The sequence below is a fragment of the Somniosus microcephalus genome, chromosome 2 (assembly GCF_052327205.1).
Source record: "Somniosus microcephalus isolate GS21.2 chromosome 2, FLI_Smic_1.0, whole genome shotgun sequence".
Taxonomy (NCBI): Eukaryota; Metazoa; Chordata; class Chondrichthyes; order Squaliformes; family Somniosidae; genus Somniosus; species Somniosus microcephalus.
In genome coordinates, this window is record NC_140988.1 from 235,323,081 (window position 1) to 235,342,574 (window position 19,494).

Sequence of the window (19,494 nt, forward strand, 5' to 3'; positions counted from 1 at the left end):
ATATTGCATAAAAACTGTACACAAATCACTGGATACCATTCACAGCTTTTAGAATATACTAGCAAGGACTGATGTTAGAACATTTAAAAAGTAGATATTAAATCACTTACTCATTCTTTCAAACAAAATGCAAGTTTTATCTTTGCAAAATTGTAAATTAACATTACTTCCATAATGGAAATGTTCAGAATGATGCTTTTGTAATGGATTTTTTCCGTACCAATTTCTGTACTTGATAGAAAACGAAGTGCTGATATTTTCTGCAACTTTGAACATATGGAAATTCTCTTCAAAGATCACAAAGCAGATTGCCTAATTTTCCTTTAATGGGAACTCATATCAATCTCTTGGAACTTTTTAAATTATAGGTGCTGTGTTTCTTGTAAGTATCAGGTACACATGCAGTCTAACAAAGTTATCATCCAGGAATGTCACAGTTTGTTTAATGATACATTATAATGTAGAACTGGGCTTTGCCAAAAGGCCTCATTTTAAGAATATTTACAAAATTCTTTTACTATTCCACACTATAGACTTCCCTACAATGAACTATCATAAATTATATGCTTTAGAAATACAGGAGGAGAAAAAGGTTTTCTTAGTCAATGTTTTTTAATATATTTCAGTCAAAAGTCTAATTTAGGAAATCATTAAATACAATAAATATTAATTGACTATTAAAAATCAATGACAACTTTTTGAAAAACTACTAAAGCTCAAGTCTAAAAAGCCAAATTAGGTTGATTATTCAATGAGATTGTATTGGAATACTGCATGTCAAGTGTTTACACTCACTTTATGCAAACCATATGTTGCACAGTTATAACTTACATCAAAATGGAACAAAACACGCTACTGCAGCAGTAGTATCGACCAATTCAGTTGTAACTGATATTGTAACTAAAGTTGAATGAAAAGGGAATCAAGCTCATCATATTTCAGGTAAGTTCTGTTCATAAAACAGAATGGATAATTTTACTCAGCTGCTACTCGGGCAGTTTTTAATTGATCCGATTATCAAATTTGACATGACAATTTAAGCCCAATTTTTATCCCATGAAGCAGCAAAGTAAACAAACTGTGACATTAGAACTTGGGGAAAATATAAATGTCAACATAAAGATGCCATGTACTGTACTTTGAGTGAATGATGGATTAAAAGACAAATTAGCCCCTGCATCTTTACAGAATAGTTAAAACAAAATATTTAAACCTACAAACAGATTACACTTTCATGCATCATAAAATATTTCATTTGCCTTTTCCTGGTTATTTACACATTATTTTACAGAATCTGTACAATAAAGAATGCATTCATAAAACTCTGAAAATATTATCTGACACTGTCCTTTCAATTTTCACCATAATAGTTGAAACAAACTAAACACTGCAGAGGTAGCAGCCCAACAGCCACCACACACTATACAAGTTAAAGAAGCAACTTATGTTGCCATTACAAACAGAACTACAAATATTAGTGTGTTTTATTTTACTGAAGTTGCTAATTGTACTGGTTAACAGTTGGCAGTGCATTTTTACAGAATGAAGGAGATAGAATTGTTGATTGCAAATCAAGTATTAAGGAGCTCATGGCCTCCTACTCCTCCCATTTCTTATGACATTTGGCCCCTCGAGCCTGCTCCTTAAATCAAAAACCTGTACACCTTTTCTGCTGGATCATCTTGCAGTGGAGCTCTTTCAGCGCTTTATAGCGAGTATGGTGTATTTCCAAATTTAGAATTCTCCAGCTTTCTTCAAATATTAGCAGCTGACTTCAGAACACTGCTTTCTTTTAATAATGAATTAAAGTTGCAAGGCTTGTTTTATACAAATTATCTGCTGTGTTGATTTTTTTTTTTTTTAATTACCACAGGTTACTGTGCCTGTGCTTTTGAAGGATGTGATAAACTGTCAGTCCTGTGCTGGGAGAGCTGCTGATGAGTGAAAGTATTCTGTTGTAGAGGGAAAGCGGCTGATAGAATAAGCTGGGTGGCTTGATTACCGTGGAGCAATCTAGGTGCCTACATTTAAAAACAAACAAATCACTTACAATCTAGAACAAAGCATCACTTATTTGTTTATGTACCTAGAAAATACACATCGTCAACTAACAACCAGGTCAAATAGAAAATTAGGGCTAGTTAACATTTTACACAATCATAATCACAATTGTGATCTAATTGACTAATTTCAGAGTCCAATTGTTGTTCATCAATATATTCCTCTACAGTGCAATGATGCTTAAAGAAGTATGTGCTCTAGAGGAAGGACTTGGGAGATTACTTCCAATGTACAGAAATTCCCACAACCAAATCTAGGTGAGGTTTAAAAAACCGTTCGGAAAAAGTCCCACCTTGGATCTTTTAAATGTAATTTTTGCTTCCCCCTTCTGGTGCTCTGGGCTCAGCACGGAGTTCCTCAATGGACATCAAATAATAAGGATTCTGCTAGTACTGAAGTTGCCCATCTGGTGTTCATGGCATCACTAAGTGTTATTTCCTACGGAGATGTTCACTGATTGGTCCTATGATTGGTGTTGACTGAGCTACTCCGTGGCGACCCAACTGGTCTGGGATTACTACATTTGGAATAATCCTACAAGATAAGAGCTTCTGTAAATAAAATGATCTAAATTAGAAGAGGGAAGAATTATTTTACATTGAATCATAGAAATTTACGGCACAGAAGGAAGGAGGCCATTCGGCCCATCGTGTCTGCGCCGGTCGAAAAAGAGCTATTCATCCTAATCCCACTTTCCAGCTCTTGGTCTGTAGCCTTGCAGGTTACAGCACTTCAAGTGCATATCCAAGTACCTTTTAAATGTGATTAGGGTTTATGCCTCTACCACCCTTTCAGGCAGTGCATTCCAGACCCCCACCATATTCATGATGCCCCAGATTATCTTCTTTAAACTTGTATCACAAAATGGCTTACCAGGGGAAGGCAGCAGCAGCCAACTTCCTGGCACCAGGACGGGAGGAAATGAGGGGTAGAGCTATAGTAATAGGGAATTCTATTGTAAGGGGAATAGATAGGCATTTCTGCGGCTGCAAACTAGACTCCAGGATGGTGTGTTGCGTCCCTGGTGCAAGGGTCAAGGATGTCTCAGAGCGGCTGCAGAACATCTTGGAAGGGGAGGGTGAACAGCCAGTTGTCATGGTGCATATAGGTACCAACGATATAGGTAAAAAACAGGATGAGGTCCTAAAAGCTGAATATAGGGAATTCGGAGGTAAATTAAAAAAATAGGACCTCTGAGGTAGTAATCTCAGGATTGCTACCAGTGCCACGTGCTAGTCAGAATAGAAATAGGAGGATATTTCAGATGAATACGTGGCTAGAGGAATGGTGCCAGGGGGAGGGATTCAAATTCCTGGGACATTGGAACCGGTTCTGGGGGAGGTGGGACCAGTTCAAACCGGACGGTTTGCACCTGGGCAGGGCCGGGATCGATTTCCTGGGGGGGTGTTTGCTAGTGCTCTGGGGGAGGGTTTAAACTAAAATGGCAGGGGGTTGGGAACCTGAGCAGGGGGACAGAAGAAAGGGAAACGAGGATAAAAGCAAAAGATAGGAAGGAGAAAAACAAAAGTGGCAGTCAGAGAAATCAACGGTTTAAATCAAACATGGCCACAGTAAATAATAATTCTAATAGGTCTAAGAGCGTTAAAAAAAAAAACAAGCCTGAAGGCTTTGTGTCTTGATGCGAGGAGCATTCGTAAAAAGGTGGATGAATTAGCTGTGCAAATAGAGGTAAACGAATATGATTTGATTGGGATTACGGAAACATGGCTCCAGGGTGGCGAAGGCTGGGAACTCAACATCCAGGGGTATTCAATATTCAGGAAAGATAGGAAAGGGAGGTGGGGTAGCATTACTGGTTAAAGAAGGGATTAACACAATTGTAAGGAAGGATATTAGCTCTGATGATGTGGAATCTGTATGGGTAGAACTGAGAAATACCAAGGGGCAGAACATGTTAGTGGGAGTGGTATATAGACCTCCAAACAGTCATGCGGAGGTTGGGGATGGCATCAAAAGGGAAATTAGAGAAGCGCGCAAAAGGCACAGCAGTCATCATGGGTGACTTTAATCTACATATAGATTGGGCTAACCAAATTAGTAACAATACTATGGAGGAGGAATTCCTGGAGTGTTTACAGGATGGTTTCCTGGACCAATATGTCGAGGAACCAACCAGAGATCAGGCCATCTTAGACTGGGTATTATGTAACGAGAAAGGATTAATTAGCAATCTTGCTGTACGAGGCCCCTTGGGTCAGAGCGATCATAATATGATCGAATTCTTCATTAAGATGGAGAATGAAGTAGTTGACTCAGACTAGGGTCCTGAATTTAAATAAAGGAAACTACGATGGTCTGAGGTGCGAATTGGGTAGGATTGATTGGGAAATGTCACTCAAAGGGTTAACGGTGGATAGGCAATGGCAAACATTCAAAGACCGCATGGATGAACTACAGCATTTGTTCATCCCAGTTTGGCATAAAAATAAAACAAAGGTGACTCAACTGTGGCTAACGAGGGAAATTAGGGATAGCATAAGATCCAAGGAGAGGACATATAAATTGGCCAAAAAAAGCAGTAATCCAGAGGATTGGGAGCAGTTTAGGATTCAACAAAGGAGGACAAAGGGATTAATTAAGAAAGGGAAAATAGAATGAGAGTAAGCTTGCAGGGAACATAAAAACTGACTGTAAAAGCTTTTATAGATACGTGAAGTCAAGCGTAGGTTCCTTGCAGTCGGAATCAGGGGAATTTATAATGGGGAACAAAGAAATGGCAGACCAATTAAATACATATTTTGGTTCTGTCTTCACAAAGGAGGACACAAATAACCTCCCGGAAATGTCGGGGAACATAGGGTCTGATGAAAGGGAGAAACTGAAAGAAATCAGTATTTGTAGGGAAATGGTGTTAGGGAAATTGATGGGATTGAAGACTGATAAATCCCCAGGGCCTGATAATCTACATCCTAGGGTACTTAAGGAAGTGGCCCTAAAAATAGTAGATGCATTGCTGATCATCTTCCAACATTCGATGGAATCTGGAACAGTACCCATGGATTGGAGGGTAGCTAATGTTACCCCACTATTCAAAAAAGGTGGTAGAGAGAAAACCTGACATCGGTAGTGGGGAAAATGCTAGAGTCCATTATTATAATAAATGTAATAGCAGAGCACTTGGAAAACAGTGACAAGATCGGACAAAGTCAACATGGATTTACAAAAGGTAAATAGTGCTTGACTAATCTACTGGAATTTTTTGAGGATGTAACTAGTAAAATAGATAAGGGAGAACCAGTGGATGTGGTGTATTTGGACTTTCAGAAGGCTTTCGATAAGGTCCCGCATAAGAGATTAGCATGTAAAGTTAAGGCACATGGGATTGGGGGCAAGGTATTGACTTGGATAGAGAACTGGTTGGCAGATAGAAAGCAAAGAGTTGGAATAAACGGGTCTTTTTCCGAGTGGCAGGCAGTGACTAGTGGGGTACCGCAGGGATCGGTCCTTGGACCCCAGCTATTCACAATATATATTAATGATCTAGACAAGGGAACTAGATGTAATATCTCCAAATTTGCAGACGACACAAAGCTGGGTGGGCGTGTGTGCTGTGAGGAGGATGCCGAGAAACTCCAGGATGATTTGGACAAGTTGGGTGATTGGGCAGATGCAATATAACGTGGATAAATGTGAGGTTATCCACTTTGGTGTCAAAAACAGGAAGGCAGATTATTATCTGAATGGCAATAGATAAGGGGAAGTGCAACGAGACCTGGGTGTCCTTGTGCACCAGTCGCTGAAGGTAAGCACGCAGGTGCAGCAGGCGGTTAAGAACATAAGAAACATAAGAAGTAGGAGCAGGAGTAGGCCATACGGCCCCTCGGGCCTGCTCTGCCATTCAATAGGATCGTGGCTGATCCAAATCTAGACTCACGTCCACTTCCCTGCCCTCTCCCTGTAACCCCTTATCTGCTAGGAAACTGTCTATCTCCATTTTAAATTTATTTAATGTTGCAGCTTCCACAGCTCTCTGGGGTAGCAAATTCCATAGATTTACTACCCTCTGAGTGAAGAAGTTTCTCCTCATCTCAGTTTTGAAAGGGCAGCCCCTTATTCTAAGATTATGCCCCCTAGTTCTAGTCTCACCCATCAGTGGAAACATCCTCATCGCATCCACCCGATCAAGCCCCCTCACAATCTTATATGTTTCGATAAGATCGCCTCTCATTCTTCTGAACTCCAATGAGTAGAGTCCCAACCTGCTCAACCTTTCCTCATACGTCAATCTCCGGAATCAACCGAGTGAACCTTCTCTGGACCGCCTCGAGTGCAAGTATATCTTTTCTTAAATATGGAAACCAAAACTGCACGCAGTATTCCAGGTGTGGCCTCACCAATACCCTGTATAACTGCAGCAAGACTTCCTTGTTTTTATACTCCATCCCCCTTGCAATAAAAGCCAAGATTCCATTGGCCTTCCTGATCACCTGCTGCACCTGCATACTAACTTTTTGTGTTTCATGCACCAGGACCCCCAGATCCCTTTGTACTGTAGCACTTTGCAGTTTCTCTCCATTTAAATAATAACTTGCTCTTTGATTTTTTCTGCCAAAGTGCATAACCTCACACTTTCCAACATTATATTACATCTGCCAAATCTCTGCCCACTCACTTAGCCTGTCTATGTCCTTTTGCAGGTTTTTTATGTCCTCCTCACTCACTGCTTTCCCTCCCATCTTTGTATCGTCGGCAAACTTGGATATGTTGCACTCGGTCCCTTCCTCCAAATCATTAATATAGATTGTAAAGCGTTGGGGTCCCAGCACTGACCCCTGCGGAACACCACTGGTTACTGATTGCTAGCCCGAGAACGAACCATTTATCCCAACTCTCTGTTTTCTGTTAGATAGCCAATCTTCCACCCATGCCAGTATATTACCCCCAATCCTGTGATTTTTTATCTTGATCAGTAATCTTTTGTGTGGAACCTTGTCAAATGCCTTTTGGAAGTCCAAATACACTACATCCACTGGTTCCCCTTTATCCACCCTGTATGTTACGTCCTCAAAGAATTCGAGCAAATTTGTCAAACATGACATCCCCTTCATAAAACCATGCTAACTCTGTCCTATTAAATTATGTTTATCCAAATGCTCTGTTACTGTTTCCTTAATAATGGACTCCAACATTTTGCCAACCACAGATGTTAGGCTAACTGGTCTATAGTTTCTGGCTTTTTGTCTACTTCCCTTCTTAAATAAGGGTGTTACATTAGCAGTTTTCCAATCTGCCGGGACCTTTCCTGAGTCCAGGGAGTTTTGGAAAATAATCACCAATGCATCCACAATCCCGACCGCCACTTCTCTCAAGACCCTAGGATGCAGGCCATCAGGTCCGGGGGATTTATCCGCCTGAAGTCCCATTATTTTACCGAGTACCATCTCCTTAGTGATTTTAATCGTGTTTAGCTCCCCCCCCCCCCCCCCCCCCCCATTGCCCCCTGTTTGTCCAGTGTGGGGATATTTTTAGTGTCCTCTACTGTAAAGACTGATACAAAATATTTGTTCAGCGTCTTTGCCATCTCCATGTTCCCCACCACTAGTTTCCCGGTCCCATCCTCTAAGGGACCAACGTTCACTTTAGCCACCCTTTTTCTTTTTATATAGCTGTAGAAACTCTTGCTATCTGTTTTTACATTTTTTGCTAGTTTACTTTCATAATCTATCTTCCCTTTCTTAATTAATCTTTTAGTTATTGTTTGCTGGCTTTTAAATGCTTCCCAATCTTCTATCCTCCCACTAGATTTGGCTACTTTATATGCCCTTGGTTTTCAGTCGGATACTATCCTTTATTACTTTACTAAGCCACGGATGGCTGTCTTTTCTTTTACTCCCCTTTTTCCTCAGTGGAATATATTTATCTTGAAAGATGTGAAATATCTCCTTGAATGTAGACCACTGCTCTTGTACCGTCTTACACTTTAATCTGTTTTCCCAGTCCACTTTAGTCAATTCTACTCTCATACCTTCATAGTCTCCTTTATTTAAGCTCAGTACGCTGGTTTGAGATCCAACTCTCTCACCCTCAAACTGAATTTGGAATTCAACCATATTATGGTCACTCATTCCAAGGGGATCCTTTACTAGGACATTTTTTTATTAATCCTGTCTCATTACACAGGACCAGATCTAAGATTGCAAATGGTATGTTGGCCTTTGTAGCGAGAGGGTTTGAGTACAGGAACAAGGATGTCTTGCTGCAGTTGTACAGGGCCTTGGTGAGACCACACCTCGAGTATTGTGTGCAGTTTTGGTCGCCTTATCTGAAGAAGGATGTTCTTGCCATGGAGGGAGTGCAGCGAAGATTCACCAGGCTGATACCTGGGATGGCAGGAATGACGTATGAAGAGAGGTTGGGTCGATTGGGCTTGTACTCGCTGGAGTTTAGAAGAATGAGAGGGGATCTCATTGAAACTTATAACATTCTGGCAGGACTGGACAGACTAGATGCAGGGAGGATGTTCCTAATGGTCGGGGAATCCAGAACCAGGGGTCACAATCTAAGGATAAGGGGTAGGCCTTTTAGGACAGAAATGAGGAGGAATTTCTTCACCCAGAGAGTGGTGAACCTGTGGAATTCTCTACCACCGAAGGCAGTAGAGGCCAATTCATTAAATATATTCAAGAAGGAGTTGGATATATTTCTTAAGGCTAAAGGGATCAAGGGGTATGGGGAGAAAGCAGGGACCGGGTACTGAACTTAAATGATCAGCCATGATCGCATTGAATGGCGGAGCAGGCTAGAGGGGCCGAATGGCCTTCTCCTATCTTCTATGTTTCTAAAATGCAACACAGCAAGTTCATCTCCTAAAGTGGTGGATTATCAGTAAAGATGCAGAACTCACTGAAATATGAGTCAATGTGCCAATTTCTAGACAGCAGATTAGCAATATTCCTTGTGAAGTTTTAAAGTGAATAACTTTAGAATATTATGTTTGGATTAAAAAGTGTTGTGTAATTATTTCTGAAGGTTTTGTTGTAATTGAAGTATAACTTTGAAACAAGGATACATGTGTTTATCTAGTGGGCAGAAAGGCTATTCTTCTGAAAAGGTCGACTTGAAGTCATCGTACCTGTAGGCACTGCTGTGGCTGTTGGGCCGGTGTTTGGGACTGTGGTGGAGCTGTGGCTGTTTGCTGCTGCTGTTGCACTTGCTGGCCTTGTGTTAATGACAATGTCTGAGGTTGTTGCTGCGTGGTAAAGGTGGGATGAGCTGTCACCACCTGGCCCATGAACATAGTTGTTGGAACCATAACTGCACTGCATCCCATAGGAGCAGATACCAGCTTTGTCACAAGTTGCTGGCCTTGAGTAAATCTAGTGAGAGAGAGGAAAAATTGGCATTAAATATTCATTGTATGTTTTCAAAACTTAAATGGAAGACTAACATGCTTATATTTTTTTCTTAATATTTTTCCCCTCCCCTCCTGAATGTGTTGACTCCCTGCTGGGGTATGGTTTCACAGATACCATTTGCTATCCAGCACTTTGTCCAAGTTGCCATCATTCATAAGTGACGATGAGTGCCAGTTGGTTATTCAACTGCAGTAGAGCATTTCAGATGAACCCACGTGCCACTTCTGATAGGAAGTCACTGGATAGTGATCAGGAGTGGGAATGCTGCTGATGTTTTCTCAATCCATAACTCAGGGGCTCTGAGATTAATTAGAGAATCCTTGCCTTCATCCTGACTGAGATGGGTTAACTTGGTTATAGACAGGATCAAACCTGGGACATCTTGCTGAGCTGTCAGAGCAGGGGCAATTTACACCATTGCAAACATGTTATTCTATAAACAAGTCATACCACTATAAAATGACTTTCTCATATCTTAACTATCAAATATAAAATAAAACATTTGTCTTGTATACTTATTTTCATAAAAATAAAAATAAAACATTATTTTAAAATAACAAAAGAGGATTATAGAATAGAACTTGGGAAAGTAAAATGGATAACCATATTGGTAAACAATGGGAAACATTTAAAATGGTGTTCAACAGAGTTCAGGAAAAATATATTCCACTAAGAAACAAGAACAAGCTTAACACTAATGCGATGCCATGGATGAATAAAGATGGAAAAATTGAGGGTAAGGAAAGAAGCATACGCTAAGTACATGGACAGCAGGGGAGAGCATAACAAGGGAGATTATGAAGAGATTAGGAGAGAAATTTAAAAAAAAAGTGACACAAATACACATCACTAGAAGTAGCGACACAGGTTAACAAGGCCATAAAAAGCAAACCAAGCACTAGTGGGTTTTTTTTTCTAGAGGGATTGAATTGAAAAGTAGTGAAATTGTGCTAAACTTGTATCGAACCTTGGTTAGACCACACTCGAGTACTGCGTACAATTCTAGTCACCATATTATAAAAAGGATATAGAGGCACTGGAGAGAGAGTGCAAAAAAGATTTATAAGGATGATACCAGAAATGCAAGGTATACTTATCAGGAAAGGGTGAACAGGCTGGGTCTCTTTTCTCTTGAAAAGAGAAGGTTGAGAGGTGACCTAATAGAAGTCTTTAAAATTATGAAAGCTTTTAATAGACACAGAGAGTGTTTCCACTTGTGGGAAGAGCAAAACTAGAGGCCATCAATATAAGATAGTCATCAAGAAATCAAATAGGGAATTCAGAAGAAACTTCTTTACCCAGAGAGTGGTGAGAATGTGGAACTCACTACCACAGGGAGTGGTTGAAACGAATAGTGTAGATGCATTTAAGGAGAGGCTAGATAAGCATATGAGGGAAAAGGGAATAGAGGGTTATGCTGATAGTTAGATGAGGAAAGACTGGAGGAGACTCGAGTGGAGCATAAACGCCGGCATAGACTGGTTGGGCCAAATGGCCGGTTTCTGTGCCGTATATCCTATGTATATCCTATGTAATCCTATGATTTTGTTTACTCATGTATTTCTAGATATTTTCTACCAGTAAAAATAAAACCTCTTCATTACCACGTTTTGTAACCAAAAAAGGTACTATATGGCGGTAGGAATATTGAGGACTACAAACAATTAAATGTAAATGATATGAGATGACATTTAAAAATGTATATATTTCAGATTGTCACTCTTTCCACTCACCTCCCAAAAGAATCTATCAATATGATACTAAAATGTTGATATACTAGCACATTAAAAAAAATGCTTTTAGTGATTCTTTGTAAAATTTTCTTAGTGTTTTTTAAACTAGTCAGTTAGTTTCCAGAACAATCCACACATTTGGGTGGGTGGGGGGAATTTATGCACAAACACTTCATTATACTTACCGCAGTGGTCTATCCTGAGTGAAAGTGGTAACTGCACAGCTTTGGTTGGAATTTTGGGATAAAGTAGAAGGAAACTGCCCAACATTTGCTGTTGTGGGCTGGGAAATCATCATAGTATTATAGAGGGAGGCTGTGAGGGCATCCTGACTGGAAATCGAGGTCTGTTGGCTGTGGTTTGTTTGCAAAATCTGTTGAACCTGCTGTATTAAAAAGTAGAATGCTCTTGAATCCTTGATGAACAAACATATGAAGTGAAATGTTAAGTTAGTACTCATCTAAAAATCAAACAGATTCACAAAACAAAAGTAATAACATCTTGCATTTCGATAGTTCCTTTTAATAGAAAGTCTCACGGTGCTTCATTTCAGTGGACTTAGTGGTAGTAGAAGAATTAATCAAATTTACAATGGAAAATATAGGTTTTGAAGAGGCTTTTAAAGCTGGGGAGAGAAGTAGCAAGGCAAAGATGGTGAGGGAGGCAGTTCCAGGGGATAGGGCCAAGACAGCTGACAGTTCTGGCACAGAATGAGGAGCGGTGAAAGGGATTGCACAAGGCCAGAATCAAAACACCATAGGTAGTGAGGCCGCCCCCACATTGGTCCAAACTCCAGGCATACTGCCTTCCCACGGCCAATTGGAAAGTGAACAGACTCTTTGTTACCCAATTGGATTAATCTTGAATGTTCGTGAAACAGCCCTTTTCCCCCATCTTCAATATTTTTATCTATCTATATATATATAAATGGATACTTCTGTCTGTCCGGCTATGCGCTCGAAAGTTATAGAGCGTACCTACGCGTGCGTTACGTCGAAAGAAAGCTAAACGATCGTAAGCGTATTTACGTTTCGGCCGGACGAAAATCGCGCCCGCGGTATCTGAAAAACGTTCAACATTCCGCTCATTAGCATCTCATTATCCGCTCATTAGCGATAATGACCTCGGTCGACCAATCGTACGCCGGGTTGCTGGCGCGTGCGGCCGGGCCGATTGACCAATCCTACGCTTTGGTGACCTGACGGTCGACCAGTCGGTGCGTGTGTGGGCAGGCCTTATCGTTCTGAACCGAGGTGAGTCGCCGCCATCTTGATTCCAAATGTTTCCTTTTTCCCGCTTTCTGCGTCTTTCAAAAAACGTTGCTTTTAAAACACATAGTAATTAACTTTTTTTTTAAAACATTCTAAATCTTTTATCTAATCTCATTAATTTGCCTACCTTTCCCCGTTTTTCCAGGTAGGCCTCGGCCTCTCCTCCGCACCCACGCCCGAGCTAGGCACCTCCCGGCCCCAGTCAACAAGCGGCCCCGATCGCCGCCATCTTAGTAAAGGCTGGTGCGGTGGTGGCGGCGTCTAACTCACCCCACCCCCGCCTGTGTCTCTTCCCCGCGCCTCCTGAATGCGCGGGGGAAGAGGCCCGGCACACCGTGGCCGCTTTCGGAGACTTCAATTCCGTGACAGGTGAGGAGGGTCTTTGTTCGCGGCGGGCGAGTTCCTCGGGTGCTGATCCCTGGCGGTGTGGGGCCGGGGGCCGGAGCCCGGCTCTTACCTTGCCTTGGAGAGCGGGCGGACGGCGGGGCCTGGAGTAGTAAATCGGGCACCACAGCAGAAGAAAAACTGAGAGCGACAGAGGGGAACAGACGTCAGAGAGACAGAGAAATAGGGAGGGAAGAGAGAGGGAGAGGGTGGGTGGGGGGGGGGGGGAGGGGAGGGAGGGAGGAGGGGAGACGAGCCAGACAGAGTGAATACACACGCTGAAGATGGGCTGCTGAATTTTTAGTGTTTAAAGTGGGGAAAAAAAGGTTCATTTCAAGTTTAAAAAGGTTTTAAAGTTAAATTTAGTTCTAGTTTAGTTTTGTTTAGTTAAGTTTAAGTTTAGTTTAGTCTAGATTAAGTAAGGAAGGAAAAGACCGCCAAAGAGATCACCAAAGGAAAAAAAAAAGAGGAAATTAGAAAAAAAAAAATCCAAAGCAAAAAAGAAATAAGGGAAGAAATATACAAACCAAAGAACAGCGGCCGCACGGGGCCACAGCAGCAGCAGAAGCGAGGTGACTCGGCCGCATCGGGAACCGAGGCGAGGTGACTCGGCGAAGGCCGCACGGAGACGCAGTGGCAGCCGGAGCGAGGAGACTCGGGGAGGCCGCTTCGGGAAACGAGGCGAATCGGGGAGGCCGCACGGAGACGCAGCGGCAGCCGGAGCGAGGTGACTCGGGGAGGCCGCTTCGGGAAACGAGGCGAATCGGGGAGGCCGCATGGAGACGCAGCGGCAGCCGGAGCGAGGTGACTCGGGGAGCCCGATCGGCGGCCGCAGTCCAGCACCCGAACGGCGAACGAGGCACAGCTGGGATAGAAAGCCCGGGAAAGGCCCGAGGAGCCAGGCCCAGAGACCTCTGAGGAGAAGGGGAGCAACCAGAAGGCTCCCAGAAGCAAACCAAGACTGTGAGTACAGGGCCCAGGGAGGGAGACTGAAGCCAGGGAAAGGCCCGAGGAGCCAGGCCGAGACAGAGGCCCAGAGACCTCTGAGGGGGAGGGGAACAGCCCGAAGGCACCGGGAAACAGCGGCTCACAGACTCAGACCTGAGAAGGGTGAACCCAGAAGCCGAGGCCCAGGGACCACGGGGTCGGAGAGGGGGACCGGGAAAGTTCGCGAACAGGGAGAGGGAAACACCAAACCCGGGGCCCCAGAAAAGCTTATTCTAAGATCAACAATACTTTACCAAAAATGAGCGAATCAGAAGATCCACAACAGCCCCGCTTCCAGATTCCCCCCAACACCGCAAAAAAAGCGATCAAGCATGAGCAGATGAGAGAAAAACCAGAAACTCTTTTTGCTGACTGTTACAACAATGGGACAAAAAGTAACCTAATTTTCTACTCCGATCAGCCAACGGCTTGGATCACAGCAATAAAATCACACTATACCAGTGTTAAGCTAGAAAATACCGCAAATGGGTCCATAATGAAAATTAACACACCAGGAGACAGTTCAACCACGACTGTCAACGCGTACAATACCGGAACAATATTAGTGCAAGGCAACCTCGACAAATTTGCAACGGCCTTCAGGACACTGAAAAGATTAACTACGAGGGGAAAGAACAACCTCAGAGTGGCCCGCACTCCCCCCAACATTGACAACTTACCAGGAGAAAATCTGCCTGGTCAGGAGGTGAACGAGCCACACAGTTCAAACCAGACACTAACCCCGGGGAACCACAGCCACACGATACAACTGACAAACCCCAGCATAACTACCAGGGAGGAAGCCACACATAGTCCCCCTGCCATTCCCAGCTCACCAAGAGAAGAGCAGCATAGCCAGGAAGTGAGTGAGCCTTCCAGGGCCGACCAGCTTAGCCAGGAAGTGAGTGAGCCTTCCAGGGCCGACCAGACACATACCCAGGGATCACACAGCCAGATATAACCAAAAGATAAATTTAATCAATTAGAGATAGAGATGGTGAAACTTAGAGAGGAGTTCCTCAAATTGAATGACGAACAAAAGCAGGAGAGGGAGAGACACAAGAGAGAGCTGAATCTACTTGAGAAACAGGTGAATCTACTTAGGAATCAGGTGAAAGAGCTGCAGGAAAAAGAGAGCCATAGAGGAGAGATAACACCATTAGACCAGCAACCAGAGGCTAGAGATAAGACAAGACAGAGCCGGACGGAACGGCTGCACTCCCACACGGAACAAAAGCAACAGACACACAATACAAGGGGTGCCACACAGACCGACCAGCATACTGATTCGCAATCTTCCCCCACCACCGTGGAACCACAAGCGAGCCGCTCACAAGAGGTACGCACACACCAGCACACACACTGAGTCCAGGCAAAAGCCACCAGACAGTAAACACAAACAAGGCTGACGTCGTAATACTCATAGACTCAAATGGGAAATTTCTATGGGAGAAAAAGCTCTTCCCTAGAAGTAAAGTAGAAAAGATTTGGTGCCCAACAACAGACAGAGCCATGGGATGGCTGACCAAAGCCAGATTAGGCTCCCCCCAACACATAATAATACACACGGGCACAAATGACCTAAAGGCCAAACAGAAAGAGGTAGCAACATCGCTCAGAGCAATGATTAGGAAGGCAAGCAGTACATTTCCAAACACTAGAATCACTGTTTCCACAATATTGCCGAGAACAGACTTCAACAACAACACAATTCATGAGATAAATGCCAGCATAGCAAGAGACTGCGAATCAAACCACAACGTACACCTGGCCCAACACCCCACCCTCGATGAGGAATGTCTTTACAACCACGTCCACATCCAAAGGCAAAGAATATCGATCTTTGCTAAAGCCCTGAAGGACGTCGCTTTTAACCGGGTCCATACCCAGACTCCAAGAGGACCCCCCCCCCCGACCACCAGAGATCAGCGGGGTACATATCAGGAACACTACAAAGACCACCACCACACCAACCGAGACCAGAGAGGATCAACAATATCAGACCTGCACCACTCCTGTCCCACAGGGGAATAGGACCGCCCCCAGCCAGACAGAGGGAGAGATGCACAGGACGTACGCAATACCTCAGACAGAAACAACCCATTAAGGGACAATAAGCAGATGTGCAGCAGCATCTACTTCCGCCTTATGGATCAAGGACTAATTAATAGAAAGAACTGTAACCAAATTGTATTAACTTTTATGGACAACTGAGGTGATCTTTTTTTTCCCCACACTTAGACACGACAAACACGTACCACTCTTTAACCTATCATAGTAAAAGATCAAACTTAACATGAAATCCTTATATATTTCGACCTGGAATATCCACGGTCTACGCTCTTCAGTGCTAGAAGTGAAGAGTAGGACCACAGAGTTCATAGAAGAAACTAAAGATCTAGATATTATCATTTTACAGGAAACTTGGTATAAAGGAAAAGGACACACTGGCTGTCCCCAAGGGTACACTGAGCTAGTGGTCCCCTCCAATAAATTACCAAGTGTAACCCAAGGCAGAGACTCCGGAGGCATACTGATCTGGTTTAAAACAGAACTTAAGAATTACATCAAATTTATAAAAAAGGGCGAAAACCGTATGTGGCTCAAACTTGAGGGGGAGATTATCTCAAACACCCAAGATGTTTACATTTGCGCACTTTATATCCCTCCAATCGATTCCCCGTACTTTAAAGAGGACACCTTCTCCAACATGGAGGGGGAAATTATCCAATACCAGGCCCAGGGGAACGTGTTGATCTGTGGGGACCTCAATTCAAGAACGGGCGAAGAACCAGACTTAACCAATAATCAGGGAAACAATTACGTATTCGGGAATAACCACTTTGACATCCCTTCCCTTCCATACAGGCATAACTGCGACAAGCAGTCAAATACCAACGGAAAACAACTACTACAGCTCTGTCGAAACCTGGGTCTGTACATTGTCAATGGTAGGTTCATAGGAGACCTCCTAGGAAGATCGACCTATTGCTCACCTCTTGGCTGCAGCACAGTAGACTATATGATTACAGACTTAGACCCATCCTCTTTCAGAGCATTCACAGTCAAACCACAAACAACACTGTCAGATCACAGTCAAATTACTATGTTTCTCAAAAAGACAGAAACAAACAACATAGAAACACAACCCAGTAAACTGCACAACACCAAAAAATCGTACAGATGGGCCAAAAATGACACGGAAAAATACCAGAAAACAATTAGCAATGCATCAACTCAAGCTCTCTTAGACACCTTTCTGGATAACATATACACTCACAATAAAGAAGGCGTAAACCGGGCAGTTAGTAAACTAAACAATATTTTTGATAATTTGGCAACAAATGCAAACTTGAAAGCTCGCACGAACAAACCCAAAACAATGAAAAATGGTTTGACCACGATTGCCATAACATGAGGAAAAAACTTAGAAAAATATCAAACCAAAAACACAGACATCCAGAAAACGAGGAATTACGCCTTACTTATTGTCAGACACTAACACAATACAGAAACACACTCAGAACCAAAAAAGAGCAATTTATTAAGAATACACTCAGCTCCATGGAGGAATCCATTGATTCCAATTGTTTCTGGGACAACTTGAAAACACTACACAAAAAACAACACGACGATTTGTCCATTCAAAATGGGGACACATGGGGTAAACCACTTTGAAAAATTATACCAGAAAAACACACTAAGACCAGAGCAACACCAAATACGCAAAAAACTGGAAAAGCTTGAATTGGCCATAAAAGAGAACCAAAACCCGCTAGACGCCATAATAACAGAAAAAGAACTTCTTGAAAAACTCAAGGACTTGCGACCAGGAAAAGCTTGCGGGACAGACGGCATACTAAACGAGATGATTAAACACGCAGACGACAAAATGAAACTAGCTATCCTAAAACTCTTCAACTTGGTTCTGAGTGTCGGTTATTTCCCTGACATCTGGAACAAAGGACTCATAACACCCATATACAAAAGTGGGGACAAAATCGACCCAAACAACTATCGAGGCATCTGTGTAAACAGTAACCTGGGGAAGGTATTCTGTAGCATCATAAACAAAAGACTTATAAACTTCCTTGAAGAGCACAATGTCTTGAGTAAAAGCCAAATTGGATTCCTGCCAAACTATAGAACATCCGATCATATCTTCACCCTACAGACCCTAATTGACAAACACGTTCACCATAACAAAAGCAAAATCTACGCATGCTTTGTAGATTTCCAGAAGGCTTTCGACTCCATCTGGCATGACGGTTTATTCCTGAAACTTATCGAAAGCGGGGTAGGAGGGAAAACATATGATGTAATTAAATCAATGTATATAAACAATAAATGTGCAGTTAAAATTGGAGACAAACAAACAAAATACTTCCCACAGGGGCGGGGGGTGACGCAGGGCTCGCCAATCTCACCGACACTCTTTAATATTTACATTAATGGATTGGCAAAACTACTTGAACAATCTACAGCACCTGGCCTCACCCTATATGAATCCAAGGTTAAATTCCTCCTCTATGCAGACGACCTGGTTCTGCTGTCACCAACTAAGGAGGGTCTACAGCAGAACCTGGACCTGCTGGAGTCGTACTGCCAGACTTGGGCCCTGACAATAAATCCCCAAAAAACCAAAGTCCTTGTGTTCCAGCAAAGATCCAAACATCAGGGACCCAAAATAAATTTCACAGTCGGAACAACCAAAATTGAACAAACCACTCACTACACATACTTGGGCTTAAAAATCAGTTCTATGGGAAACTTCAAACTGGCTGTGAATGAACTGAAAGAGAAAGCAAGAAGGGCTTTCTATGCCATCAAAAAATCAATCCAAATAGAAATCCCAATTAGCATTTGGCTCAAAATTTTCAAATCAGTAATTGAACCAATTGCACTCTATGGCAGTGAGGTATGGGGACCGCTAACACAAAAAGAATTTGCAAAATGGGACAAACACCCAATTGAGATCCTACATGCAGAATTCTGTAAAAGTATCCTCCGGACTCAAAGGAAAACAGTAAACAATGCATGCAGGGCGGAACTAGGCCAATATCCATTAATAATCACTATCCAAAAAAGAGCCACCAAATTTTGGAATCACCTACAAATGAGCAACCCCCAATGCTATCACTACGACGCCCTGAAATGCCAAGAGCTGACCATAAAGAAAAATACCCTCAGTCAACTAGTCCTGGGACTCAGTGAAGTAACTACTAACAACACTAACAATAACCAGCCCCAGGACAGTGACAGGGTAACACAAAGAATTCGACCCAACACAATCGTCGCTAAGCAAAAGGAAAAATATCTGACATATTGGGCAGAAACAACAAAAACCCAAAACAAACTCAATTGCTACTTGGCCCTAAACAGACAATACAACATAGCTGATTACCTGACCATGGTAAAGGATAACAAACTGAGAAGAACCTTGACAAGGTACAGACTTAGCGAACATAGCCTAGCGATCGAAAAAGGCAGACACAGGCAAACCAGGCTGCCAAGAGAAGACAGGATATGCTCTCACTGCAGTCTGGGAGTAGTTGAGACAGAGATGCACTTCCTCACAGCCTGTGGAAAATATCAGGACATCAGGGAGAATTTCTACCAAAAATTCTCCCAAATATGCCCTGAATTCAGAAATCTGAATGACAACCAAAAACTCCCTTTCCT

General features: G+C 42.7%; 1 protein-coding gene across 19 annotated transcripts in view; it reads right to left on the reverse strand.

Moving 5' to 3' along the window:
- Positions 1–308: 308 nt before the first annotated feature.
- The window catches only part of clocka (clock circadian regulator a), a 311,097-nt gene continuing 291,911 nt past the window's right edge, over positions 309–19,494 (reverse strand). For 12 of the 19 annotated variants that reach the window (XM_085970083.1, XM_085970071.1, XM_085970103.1 and 9 more), the window contains 3 exons: positions 11,356–11,555; positions 9,155–9,398; positions 309–2,021 (listed from right to left, as the gene is read on the reverse strand). In XM_085970083.1, coding sequence (XP_085826209.1) covers positions 1,875–2,021; positions 9,155–9,398; positions 11,356–11,555 — 591 coding nt within the window. In that variant the 3' untranslated portion in view covers positions 309–1,874. Of the gene's footprint in view, positions 2,022–2,353; positions 2,613–9,154; positions 9,399–11,355; positions 11,586–19,494 lie in introns of all 19 variants that reach the window. The other 7 variants (XM_085970107.1, XM_085970133.1, XM_085970165.1 and 4 more) reach the window with 5 other exon arrangements.